The sequence below is a fragment of the Dendrobium catenatum genome, unplaced genomic scaffold (assembly GCF_001605985.2).
Source record: "Dendrobium catenatum unplaced genomic scaffold, ASM160598v2 fragScaff_scaffold_412, whole genome shotgun sequence".
NCBI lineage: Eukaryota > Viridiplantae > Streptophyta > Magnoliopsida > Asparagales > Orchidaceae > Dendrobium > Dendrobium catenatum.
Genome location: NW_021318874.1, coordinates 96,559 through 108,740, shown reverse-complemented (window position 1 = coordinate 108,740; position 12,182 = coordinate 96,559). Strand labels below are relative to the sequence as shown.

General features: G+C 38.1%; 1 protein-coding gene across 1 annotated transcript in view; it reads right to left on the bottom strand.

Moving 5' to 3' along the window:
- Positions 1 to 9,072, bottom strand: part of LOC110092721 — a 29,018-nt gene extending 19,946 nt beyond the window's left edge. The window contains exons 1-2 of the mRNA XM_020817379.2: positions 8,601 to 9,072; positions 2,817 to 3,022 (exon numbers count right to left, since the gene is read on the bottom strand). Of these exons, the coding sequence (XP_020673038.1) occupies positions 2,817 to 3,022; positions 8,601 to 8,937 (543 nt within the window). The 5' untranslated portion in view covers positions 8,938 to 9,072. The remainder of the gene's footprint in view (positions 1 to 2,816; positions 3,023 to 8,600) is intronic.
- Between the last annotated feature and the right edge of the window lie 3,110 nt (positions 9,073 to 12,182).

Genomic DNA, 12,182 nt, shown 5'->3' with positions numbered 1-12,182 from the left:
ATTTATATTCAAGTCAAATGACTGATATGAGTAGATGTCAAATGAGTATATACTACATATATAAATGAATAGATACTAACTTAATGCAAAATATAATTCGTCTCCTTGGATGGTAATATGCTAATGTTAATTGAAATTTGAACATACACCTCATAAGGTGATTAAAGATTTGGAAGGTTTAATCTGAGCAATGAGCATCATATCTAACTTGTTAATTTCGCAGAATACAGTTCTTCCTTGTTCTGTGAATACAGGTGGTGTGCCTGAAGACTTGAAGTTGAGCCGTGCTTATTGGTTGAGCAAGGGAAAAGTGACGACTCGTTCATTTTGTTGATTTCTAATTTGTAAATGATATGTAATTTTTTTGTAATTTATTGATTTGTAATTTGTAAATGATATGTTTTGTTGTACATTTTAAAAATTTATTTAACAATTAATTTAAGGGTATATATTTTTATTTGTAATTAAATACAAAAAACTAATTTTAATTTTTTCGGGTCAAACGGGTCGGGTCGGGTTGACCCGGACCCGAAGCGGGTCGGGTTTGGTCCAGCAAACTGACCTGTTTCGAAAAACGGGTTGGGTTCGGGTTGACCCGTATGTACCCGGGTCAATTTTGGGTTGAACCCGAACCCGACCCGTGACCCGGTTTTGACAGGCCTACCACCAGGGAGAAGCCAGTAGGAGGGAGTGGGGAAAATTTTAAGAGGCTGACAGAGAAGGAGATGCAGTAGAAGAAGGCAAAAGGCTTATGTTTCTGGTGTGATGAGAAATATACTCCAGGGCACAGATGTAGGTATCGAACTCTTCAGGTTCTCACCGCCTGTGATGACAAGGAAACTGATGAGGGAGGTGAGAGAGAGATAGATGACAAGTTGCATCTGGATGTGGTGGAGGTCTCCTTGAATTCAGTAGTAGGATTCACTTTGAACCATATGATGAAAGTGAAGGGGGAAATAACAGGCATGGAGGTGGTTGTATTGCTAGACAGTGGATCTACCCATATTTCATTTCCACTCAGGTCGTCAACCAACTGGGAGTGAAATTGGTGGACACCGATTATTATGGGGTTATGATGGGTACAAGAAAGGTGGAGAAAGGCCTGGATCTGTAGAGGAGTGGTGTTGACCATCCAGGGGATTCAGATAATGGAGGATTTTCTCCCACTAAAGTTAGGAAGTACTGATGTCATCCTGGGGATAAAGTGGTTGCAAACCTTAGGGGAAACAAAGGACAATTGGGGAGCACTCACGATGGAATTAATCGTGGATTGGAGAAAGGTAGTTATAAGGGGAGATGCAGGACTATCCAAAGTCATGGTATCAATTAAGACCATGGTTAGGAGCATACAAGAGGTGGGAGAAGATTATATGGTGGGACTACACAGGTTGGATGTGATCAGATTTAAGGGAGGGGATGTTTCTCTTTAAGTGCAACCCTTGATTCCGCAATTTGATAAGATTTTTCAGCCACCTCAAGGATGGCCACCTCCACGAGAACATGAGCATATTTCCACCTTGAGGACAAGGTGGATCTTTGGGAGGGGAGTATTGTTAGACCGGTCCAGCCGGTCCAAGCGGGACCGGCTTACGGGCGAAACAACGGAACTCTTCCGCCTCCTGCAGATGTCATGCGATCCGAACACGTAGAAGGAGCTATTTAGGAAGCTTTTTGAAGCTATTTAGGAAGCTTTTAGGAAGCTTTTTCAAGGATGGCCACCTCCACGGGAACATGAGCATATTTCCACCTTGAGGACAAGGTGGATCTTTGGGAGGGGAGTATTGTTAGACCGGTCCAGCCGGTCCAAGCGGGACCGGCTTACGGGCGAAACAACGGAACTCTTCCGCCTCCTGCAGATGTCATGCGATCCGAACACGTAGAAGGAGCTATTTAGGAAGCTTTTTGAAGGGTGTTGAGAGGGAAATTTGAATGTAGGGATTGTTTAGAGATTTCCTTGTGAATTGTATATATTAAATAGTTTGTTTTCCTAGGGTGAGGGCATATGGAATTTGGCTGAAATTTGATATCTCCTAGATTTAGGCTTTTCTTTGGGCTCTAGCGGTGTCTAGAGATTTGGGAGAAATCGATCCTACTCTCGAATAGAGGATCAATTGTATCTTGCTATTTTTCGTTTCCCTTTCATCAAATAATACAAATTATCTATTGTTTTTGTGATTTTGTGCGGATTTTTGTGAAGAATTCTCGCTGTTTTCCGAAGATTGATAGGAAATACTTGAGATCTACAAGTGTTTCCTATCAAAACATCATAGGTTGATTTTGTAAAAGGTGTCATTTAAGAGATTCCTTAAACTGGAAACATCTTGAAGCAACCAATAACTTGTCCATTATGTTGGTTTAAGCTCATGCACTTTAAGGGCCTTGAAACTGGCATTGCTATATAACACCAAAAGCTTGCTTACCGTTGATCCCACTTAACAAACATCAAAATTATGGCACAACATTAATTCCCTTCCTTCAGAGAAAAAGTATAATTCATCAAATGTGAGCATCTAGTCTTTCCATTTGTACCAGAAGATTAGTCTGAAAATCAGAGTCCCATAAAACAATTCTAGCCTCTGTTAAATAATACATCTCTTAAACCATCCTCGAAGTCTGACTAAGCAAAAGGCATAAAACATAGCCAGAATATAAACAATGCACATTGAAAGCTAGAATATGTGCACACATCACTTTGATATTGGACTCCATAAACCAAATAGGAGTAGTCTTTAAGTACTTGACAAATAACTAAATGATAACTATATCAAAGAGAATTCATTAGAACAATGACAATCCAAATTAATTACAATAAATACCTTAACAGCCTTATGCTGATGAGCCAAGGCTGCACTTCCTCGGTGGAGTAGACAACATCCTTCCAAAACTCTAAGAGCGAGAGCAACTTCCGAATCTGTAGCAGGGCTGCTTATTTTCATAGGCTCCACACCAAAGATTTGATCCAATTTCACAATCGGGTCATTTTTCAGTTGCTTCAAACTATTATTGAATAGAACAGGAACCACTGATAAATAAGAAAATCCAACATTAATCAATCGAACTTTTAGTTCTCAAATGACAATATTTCAATTGGACACCAACTGCTTTAAATACATGATGCAAAACACAATCATATCATTTTATGCTAAAATATATAATAATTGGAAGGTCCAGATAACAAACATTGCCAGCAGATTTTCAAGGATTCAGCATTTTAAGATCAATAAATAAGATCAGGCCAGGTATGATGCAATTTTCTGCATCCTATAGATACAGTTAGGGAAACAATGACACAATATGGTTAACTTTATTCTTATTACTAGCAAATACATCATACACTACCAGTGTTAGGCCGGTTCTCACTGAACCGGCCCAGCCGGCCCAAGAAGGGCGGCTCTAGTATATAGGAGACGGACAAACCTGGGGCGGGCCAAACCCCCCCCCCCCCCCCCCCCCTAAAGCCCCCCAAGCCTAGTGGACCCCATATGAAGCAAATTAAGAAGAGAGAGAGAGAGAGGGGCGGCTAGGGTTGGAGGAAATTTTTGAATTAGGAGTTTGAATTAAGGGATTAAATAGTAAGAGTTGTTTAGAGTTAGGGTTATGCATGCTTATTATTTCTCTTGGAGTTCTCTTTGTGGTTTTGGGCTCTAGATTTATCGTCTAGAGATTGGGAGAGAACGATCCTCCTCTCGAATTGAGGATCAATTATATCTTTGCTTGTTCTTGCTTTTGGTTTGATTCCTAGAATACAATCTATTATTTTTGGATTATTTTCATTGGAGATATTGAGGTTTTCTTGTTGTTTTCACCAATTATTGTTAGGTTTGCTTGCGAACTTAAGTATTTCTTATCAAATTGGTATCAAAACAAGTCTTGGGACCATTGTGGGCTACTTTTCTAAATTTCAGCGGTGAAATTTTACCCGGAAGAAGGATTTTTTGTTGATTTTCGGAAGAGCAATATTCAGATATTTTGTTCATGGCAGCCAAGAAGGTTGACGCATTGGAGGAATGCCTGGAAGGGGAGATGAATCAGATAAAGAAAATGGTGGAGGATAGAATTTCCTCCATGGAAGGGCATGTAACTGATTTGCGGGATATTATGAAAAAGATGTTGGAAATCCACAACCAAACGGCGACATCAGGGGCAAAAGGGACAGAAGGAAATGATGCGAATTCTGAAATTCATAGGTACGAAGACAAGGTGGAAATCGTAAAGTGAAAGAAGGAAACCCCATATGGAGCCTTTCTAGAGGTTTTGGGAAAAGCATGTGTATGGAGGGCAGGAGAAAATGGGAGCTAATTGAGAACGTAGGGAAGGAAATTATAGCCGCCAGGTTGCCGATTTTGAAGGAAGGAGAGGGGATTTCGAAGGAGATTATGGGTATGAAAGGGGAAGGGAAGATCGGGAGACTTGGGGAGGGTCAAGTACTTGGGAAAGGGGAAACTATGGAGGAATAAGGAGATACAGGGGAGATCAGAAGGTGGGGAAATTGAAGATGCCCATTTTCGAGGGAGAGGACGCACATGGGTGGATCTATAAAATGGAAAGGTACTTTGCCATCAATGAGTTTACGGCGGAGGAGAAATTGACAGCAGCCGACTTATGTTTGGAGGGGAAGGCGTTGTCATGATATCAGTGGAAAGACTAGATGAGACCCTTACGGAGCTGGAGAGAGTTCAAAGATTTTTTATTAGAATGTTTCCAAACCGACAGGGGATAAGATTTCTATGAGCAATTCTTTGCATTGGTACATGACAGATCAGTAGCAAACTATCGTGAGAGGTTCGAGCATCTGGCCATTAGGGTGGAGCGTTTTTCAGAGACAACATTAGAGGGGAATTCCCTAAAGGGACTCAAATCAGATATTAGAGCTGCAGTAAAGGTCATGAGGCCTAGTGACTTGGAAGATGCCATGGAGTTGGCACAGCTGGTAGAGAATCAGAGGTATCATGAGAGGGGAGCCAGGAGCAGAAGTTCAGGAGGCTCCTACAAGCTGACAACTACTCTTTTAGCACCCAAAGGTCCGACAGCAGGAGGGTTTTGTGAGACCACTAGGGAAAAGCCAGTAGGAGGAAGCGGGAGAAATTTCAAGAGATTGACGGAGAAAAAGATGCAGAAGAAGATGTCAAAGGGGTTATATTTTAGGTGTAATGAGAGGTATACTCCGAGGCATAGGTGTAAGGACCGAACTCTTCAGGTTCTCACCGTCTATGATGATGAGGAAACTGAGGAGGGAGCTGAGGGTGAGATAGAGGAGGAGATGGAGGAGAAGTTGCACTTAGATGTGACAGAGGTATTCTTAAACTCAGTGGTAGGATTTATCTCAAATCATACCATCTATGTTGCTCCGATACAGATACGGCGACACGGATATGACACGATACGGATACGGGACACAACAATTCTAAAACATACAGGATACGGATACGGTGCAGATACGACATTATAATATATAAATCATACATAAAAAATAACAAATTAATCAAAGCATAATATTTGAAATGACAAAAAAATTGAAAGCAACATTATTTGTAGCATTACTAACATTGTATCTTATAATATCAAAATAAAAATAAGCATTAAATATTTAAATGTCTAGTACAACAACAAAAACATAAACATAAATTGTCCAGCAGATAAAGTTTTTAATTAAAAGTACAAATGATTGACACAATTAATCCACATGAATTTGAAAAATGAAAATTTTTAATAAAAAGTATAGATATGTTGCGCCTATGCCGGGGGTCCAAGGGGGCGTTGCCCCCTGGCGGGGTTCGACCTGCCCGGTCAAATTTTTATTATAAGAGTTGCTTTAAAGTTTTCTCTACCTTCTCGGCACTGCTTGGTACCATTCGGTACCCCTCTGTACCGAGCAGTACCGAGCAATACCTAGCGGTACCGAGTACCGAGCAGTACTGAGTTCTAGTATCGCTCGGTACCGAGCAGTATCGAGCAGCACCGAGCAGTACCGAGTACGAAGCGATAAGCGTGTCCGATATGCGTGTCCGATCAAATTTAAAAAATATTTTAATTGGACAAGGCAAAGCCGTATTCGACATGTATCCGTGCCGTATCGGAGGCGTATCTGTATCTGACACGTGTCAAATACAGCATGCCTCATAAATAGGTGTATCCGTGCAACATAGCATACCATAAAAGTGAATGGAGAAATAGCAGATATGGAGGCGATAGTGTTGATCGATAGTGAAGCTACCCACAACTTTATCTCCAACCAGGTTATGAAACACTTAGGTGTGAGATTGGTGGATATAGGACGTTATGGGGTAATGATGGGTACGGTGAAAGTGGAGATAGGCCAAGGGATCTATAGGGGAATAGCGTTGATTATACAGGGGGTTCAGGTGAGGGAGTATTTCCTCCGATTGGAGCTAGGGAGTACTGATGTCATCCTGGGGATAAAATGATTGCAGAGTTTGGGAGACCAAAGTCAACTGGGGGGCATTGTAGATGGAGCTGGTGGTGGAGGGGAAAAAAGTAATGATAAAGGGAGATGAAGGGCTCTCCAAGGCCATGGTCTCACTTAAAATAATGGTGAGGAGTATACAGAAGATGGAGGAAGGTTACCTGGTGGAACTACACAGGTTGGAAGGGATCAGAATGGAGGAAGGAGGAGAGGTTCCTCTTTCAGTACATCCACTAATTCAACAATTCAGTGAAGTTTTACATCCACCTCAAGGATTGCCGCCATCAAGAGAGCAGAAGCATGTCATTACATTGAAGGAAGGAGTGTCACCCATCAACGTCAGGCTCTACCGATACCCCCAATTTTAGAAGGATGAAATTAAAAGGTTGATGAGAGAGATGCTGAAAGCAGGGATCATTAGGCCTAGTGTTATCCCAATCTGTTGCTTTTTAATTTATTTCAGTCATCTTTCTCTTTCATAAATATTTGTCATCAACATAAAGATAAGAGTAATACTCCAAAATTTATAGAGGAGATGGTGGCAGCGTGCGGTTTTCAAGTGATGCCCGATGACGGCTACGACAGTGATGACTACGACAAAGGCGGTGAGTTGGAGGTCGAGGCAGCTGAGAAGTTGTTGCAGCCTGGGTCTTGCAAGAATGCGCGATTTTTTTGGGGGCTTTTATGTAGAATTTAGGTAAATTTTAAATAAAAATACATAAATAAAGTGAGGTATATGCCTCATACCAGCGAGGCGAGGCACGCCTTAAGGTGAGCTTCAGCCAAGATGAGGCGTAAGCCTCATAAAAAATGCTCGAGACGTTTTTCACTGGAATTGCGTTGAGGCGAGCCTCACATTGTGCAATTTAAAATAATGCTCGTACAAAAAGCTATAAGGTATGAAACTATGAATATGTTATATCTCATAGTTATATCTTGGTGGAAACTAAGATTCTTGTCCAACAAAACTTCTATGGATTTTATATTACTTTATTTTTCTGATAGCTAGATAATTACATTGTAATATCAGTAGGAGATGGAAGTCAAGGCGATCAAGAAGAACCTAACTGATGGCTATGATATGTCATATAATGCTTCAAACCTTGGCAATTCTGAAACTTTTGTTATACCAAGTGTATTGAACTATTGTTAAACCTCTTTGTTGCATTCACTGCTTAATCCCATAGTGTTAAAATCAAATTGAATTGTCCTAGCTCAATTGGAATTATAATATCTAACTGGATTGTATCCATAGGCAGGAATGGGACCATGTAAATGAAAACTTAGACCATCTTTGAGATAGTTTGAAAATGTTCTTTAGGATTATAAATATATTTACATTTTTAACTATATTAAACTAAATAAAGGAATTTAGTAAATTTTTTATTTTTCAAAACATTATTTTAAACATCAAGCGATTAAATGATCCTTAAGATACATTAAATGTTATCAACCTAAATCATACAGTTCACTATTGAATGATTTTTGCATGATAAATTTATCTCAATGTGAAATTAATCCTAATGAGACGCATTTAAAGTGCACTTGGAGCACATGCATCTTTTTACCTGTTAAAGGCTTCAATAAAAGAATAACAAACTAAGCATCTCAAAGCAGAAGACCTTCACTACATCCAGATTCCAGGACTGAGTTTTCTTTTTTTTTTTTTTTCTTTTTTTTTATTTGGATGTTGAGTGCTGAAGCACATTACCACACTCACTAATATCCTTACCAGAACCCACGAGTCATAAAAACTACAGCAGACAACTGCATGATACATTTGACATTTACTTTTTAATATCTTTTAGTGTGTATTGTAACTCCCAACTAATTTTCACTAAATATTAGTTTTGCATTCAATCTAACAAGAATATAATCTGACCCCAGTGATCAACCCATGCACAATGATTCATTCCACTAACCACCGAGGGGAATGCAAACATCGGACATCGAATCAAATTGATGTACTAATCGCATCGATTAAGGACGCTCAACTAAGAAAACATATCAAACGTACACCGCTCTCAATTTCCACAATAAGTCGATCCTATGAGACTCGCAGAAACAAAAATAAGACGAAAACTCCAGCCGCAGTATGAGCCCCAATCCTAAAATGATGAGAAAAGCGCCTACCGAGATGGAGAAAATGAGATATCAATGTTTGACACTTCAATACCTTGTAATTCTGAAAGGGTTTGTGAGTAACGAAAGACGCGAATGGCGTCGTCGGAATTCGCGATCGATCTGAGAGATTTAAGAAGGTTCCGGAGTCCCCTAAGCCTGAGAAAAGAAAAATCCGCCGTAGCGTCCCGAATTCCTGAACGGAGCGCAAGAGTCACCTCCCGGTGCATTCTCCGTCTGTCAAGGGAAGACACCAATTCCCCCACCGTCGCCGCCGTCTCCGGCGGCAGACCGGTTGCCGCTTGGCCGGGTCCCCGAGCGTCACCGCCGGATCCTTCGCCGGAGATGGATGCAGCGGTGCCGCCCCATAGCTCCCTCTTCTTCAGGTACATCGCTGAAGAACCCACCAACCGCTGATTCGCGCGGCGCGTCCCGTTGGCTGATTTTATCGCCGATTTGCGAGTTCCATCGGTTGGATTCGCAAGCGGACAGAGTGGAGCTGTGAGCAAAGTGTTTTTTTTTTTTTTAAATATACATACTTACCACAAAGTAATTTCTTTATATATCAAATCTCTAAAATAGCATATCTTTGAATATCAAATTACTATTTTTTTTTTAAACTCAGAAATATAACTCTGATAATCATTTGTTTGGAAAGATTTTTTTACTGTTATTAAAATAGTTTGTATTGAAAGCTATTTTAAGAAGCATTAAGAAAATAATCCAAAGACTTCGTATGGGATGGCTTTCTTGCTTTCTAAAATAGCTTTCTAGTACAATTTTTTTTTAATTTGAAATTTTTATACTAGAAATCCGTTTTAAAAAATAGTATGAAAATTATCCCAAACGAAATCTTAATCTTCTATGGAGGAAAAGGAGAAATTTACTTTGATAAATCTACAATACACAACATAAAATTCTCTCAAATAGCTAACAATAGCACATGCTTGTCCTTGTTCAAAATTTGGTCTGATTCAATAGATAACAACAACACTCTATGATTATTATTTTAGGCTTAATTTGGGATTGTTTTTTTACTGCTTCTCAAACAACGTTTTAGTATAAAAATTAATATTTTTTTGTTGGTGCTAATAGAAGAAATTGAATGATATGTCATTAGCTGAAGATCAAGATTATGAATTATATATCACATTTGTGGCATATCTCCTAAATAATTTAAGCTTATTACAAATGGCATTGAGGTAATGGAAATGGTAAGATTGTATGTCGAAGGTGTTGAGTTGAGATAGTTATTATAACACAAGAGGATATAAATCTTCAAGATTAGGGATGTCAAAATGAGTTGATGGGTGGGGTTCGAGTACGACTCAAAATCGACCTGACTTGAATCCAATCAATTTGAACCCAACCCATTTAACAAATGAGTAAAAAACATCAATATAATATGCTAGCAATCCAAATGAAATAGAAAATAATATAGTATCTTGAAATTATTTCACTATGAAATCAATAGAAAATGTTAGTTTGAGCTTTTTAAATTCGCAGAAATTTTTTTCTTGTACATTATATTTGATTGAATAGAGTTTATTTTATTTGGAGTAAAAATTTCCTATAAGTGCATTCCCCTATAGCTAATTACATTTAAAGTGTGGTTAGCCCTTTAGAATTTTTTTGATTAAAATAGTGATTTGCATTCTCTACATCAAAATATTGGCTAACTTAATTTTAATGATTTCAATTTAAATTTAGAATTCAAGAGATGGTTAGATTAACTTAAAATTAATTTCATTAAGCACTTAAAAGAGGAAAGTGTATGAGTATTTGATTTTGATAAACTCAAAGGTACTCAATACTATCATATATTAAGCTTTATATTTTGAGATTAAATATATATTGAAATTGGCAAATTTAATTTAGAAGATTAAAACTTACATTCCAACAACATAAGATTGACAAAATGCCCAAAAAAATAAGAGAACTTATGATGTAACTACAAAAATATATCAGTCTCAGATCTTAGACCTTAGTTCTAAGATGAAAACAACTAATAGGCAAACTCAGTCTTACAATCTTAGCTGAAAATGCTAGTCACCTAAATCTACAAAAAAGCACTTTTAAAATCATGCAATCTTGGTCTCAAAGCATAAGCAAGATGGGATTATTTGTTTTTCTTAGAAAAATATGACCTATAACTTAGTGAGTCAAGCTAAATTGCCTAATCATGAATGATATGTCATACCAATGCAAGCTTTTTGTAGTCTCCCCTTTGTCGGCCAAAAGGGAGTTTTATGAATCTAAAAAAATAGTAATTACTCTTTTCAATGATGTTCAATTTTGTACGATTAATCAGTTTCACTAATTGATAGAAATAATAAATAATTTACTATCTAATTTTCTTACCCTTTTTTCAATTCACTCTCCAAATGAGCAAGAGAATTGTGGAACTAAATATACTCACCAATATATGGATAGATGCAACTTGTATGTAGCGGTCGAGTCCTTCTCATAAGAGATTAATTGATAGGTGTACTTGTCAAAAGCATACCCACTTAGAGAGGGCATGGGCATGCCTCAATAAGATCCAAATATGGAAGACACTTGCCCTAGTGAAGCTCACCTTAGAAAAGCTTGACCAATAAAGTACACACCTCGAATAGGTTTGACTATGGGAAGAACTAGCCTCATTAGCATCAACCTAAGGTGGTACTCACCTCATGATAATACTTACTCTCCCTAGTTGAGAAGAATTGACTCTCTCAAAGGCCCCTTATTAAAGTTCCAGAAAATGTACACCTATAAACTCACGTTAACGGCCTCATCGACCATACTAACTCCCAACTCAAAAGAATTGGCTCGAGGTACTCTCTCGAGGCACTGACCAGAGGCACTCATTTGAGTCACTCGTCTGAGGTATCCACCAAAGGTATTGGCCAAAGACATCCATAATGACCATTTTAAAGCCTTGTCATATATGATAGGACACATGTATCTATTTTGGTTAATACATATGTCTCTAATAGTCAAATGTTATAAAATGTTATTATTGTTATATTTTAGCCTTTTATGTAGTTATCCCAATCCTATAAAAAAACATTTGAGTGATATTGTTTAGACTTTTGACTATCAAAGTTTATGATATTTAACATTTATAGATTTATTCTTATTCATCTCTCTCTCTCTCTCTCTCTCTCTCTCTCTCTCTCTCTCTCTCTCTATACCTATCACCATAGTTAATATGGATAATAAGGTCAAGGTATTGCCAACAAACAAATATGGATTCAAAATATCCTTTCAAAAGAAATAATTGCATGTGTGAAACTTCTTAAGAAAATAAAGCTAAACTCTTAAACATTAAGATATATTTTTGATGTAACGGTTGAAATTTCATTAAAACTTTTAAAATTAAAGTGTGCCCGTATAAGAGTACTCATGGGATAGGTGATAACTTCAAAAGTTACACCAACATAACAAAATCATGAAGCCATTAGGCCAAAGTAAATAATATCCTGGTGGTTGAGAATTTGAGTTATTACAAATGGTATTAGATCAATACATAAGCCTGAAGATGAGAATTATCTACAATACTAGACAAAATGTTACATCGTGTGAGTCATTTATTGAACTCTAGATGGCGGGAGCCACCACTTGAACTTGTGGGGACCACCTCTAGAATCCC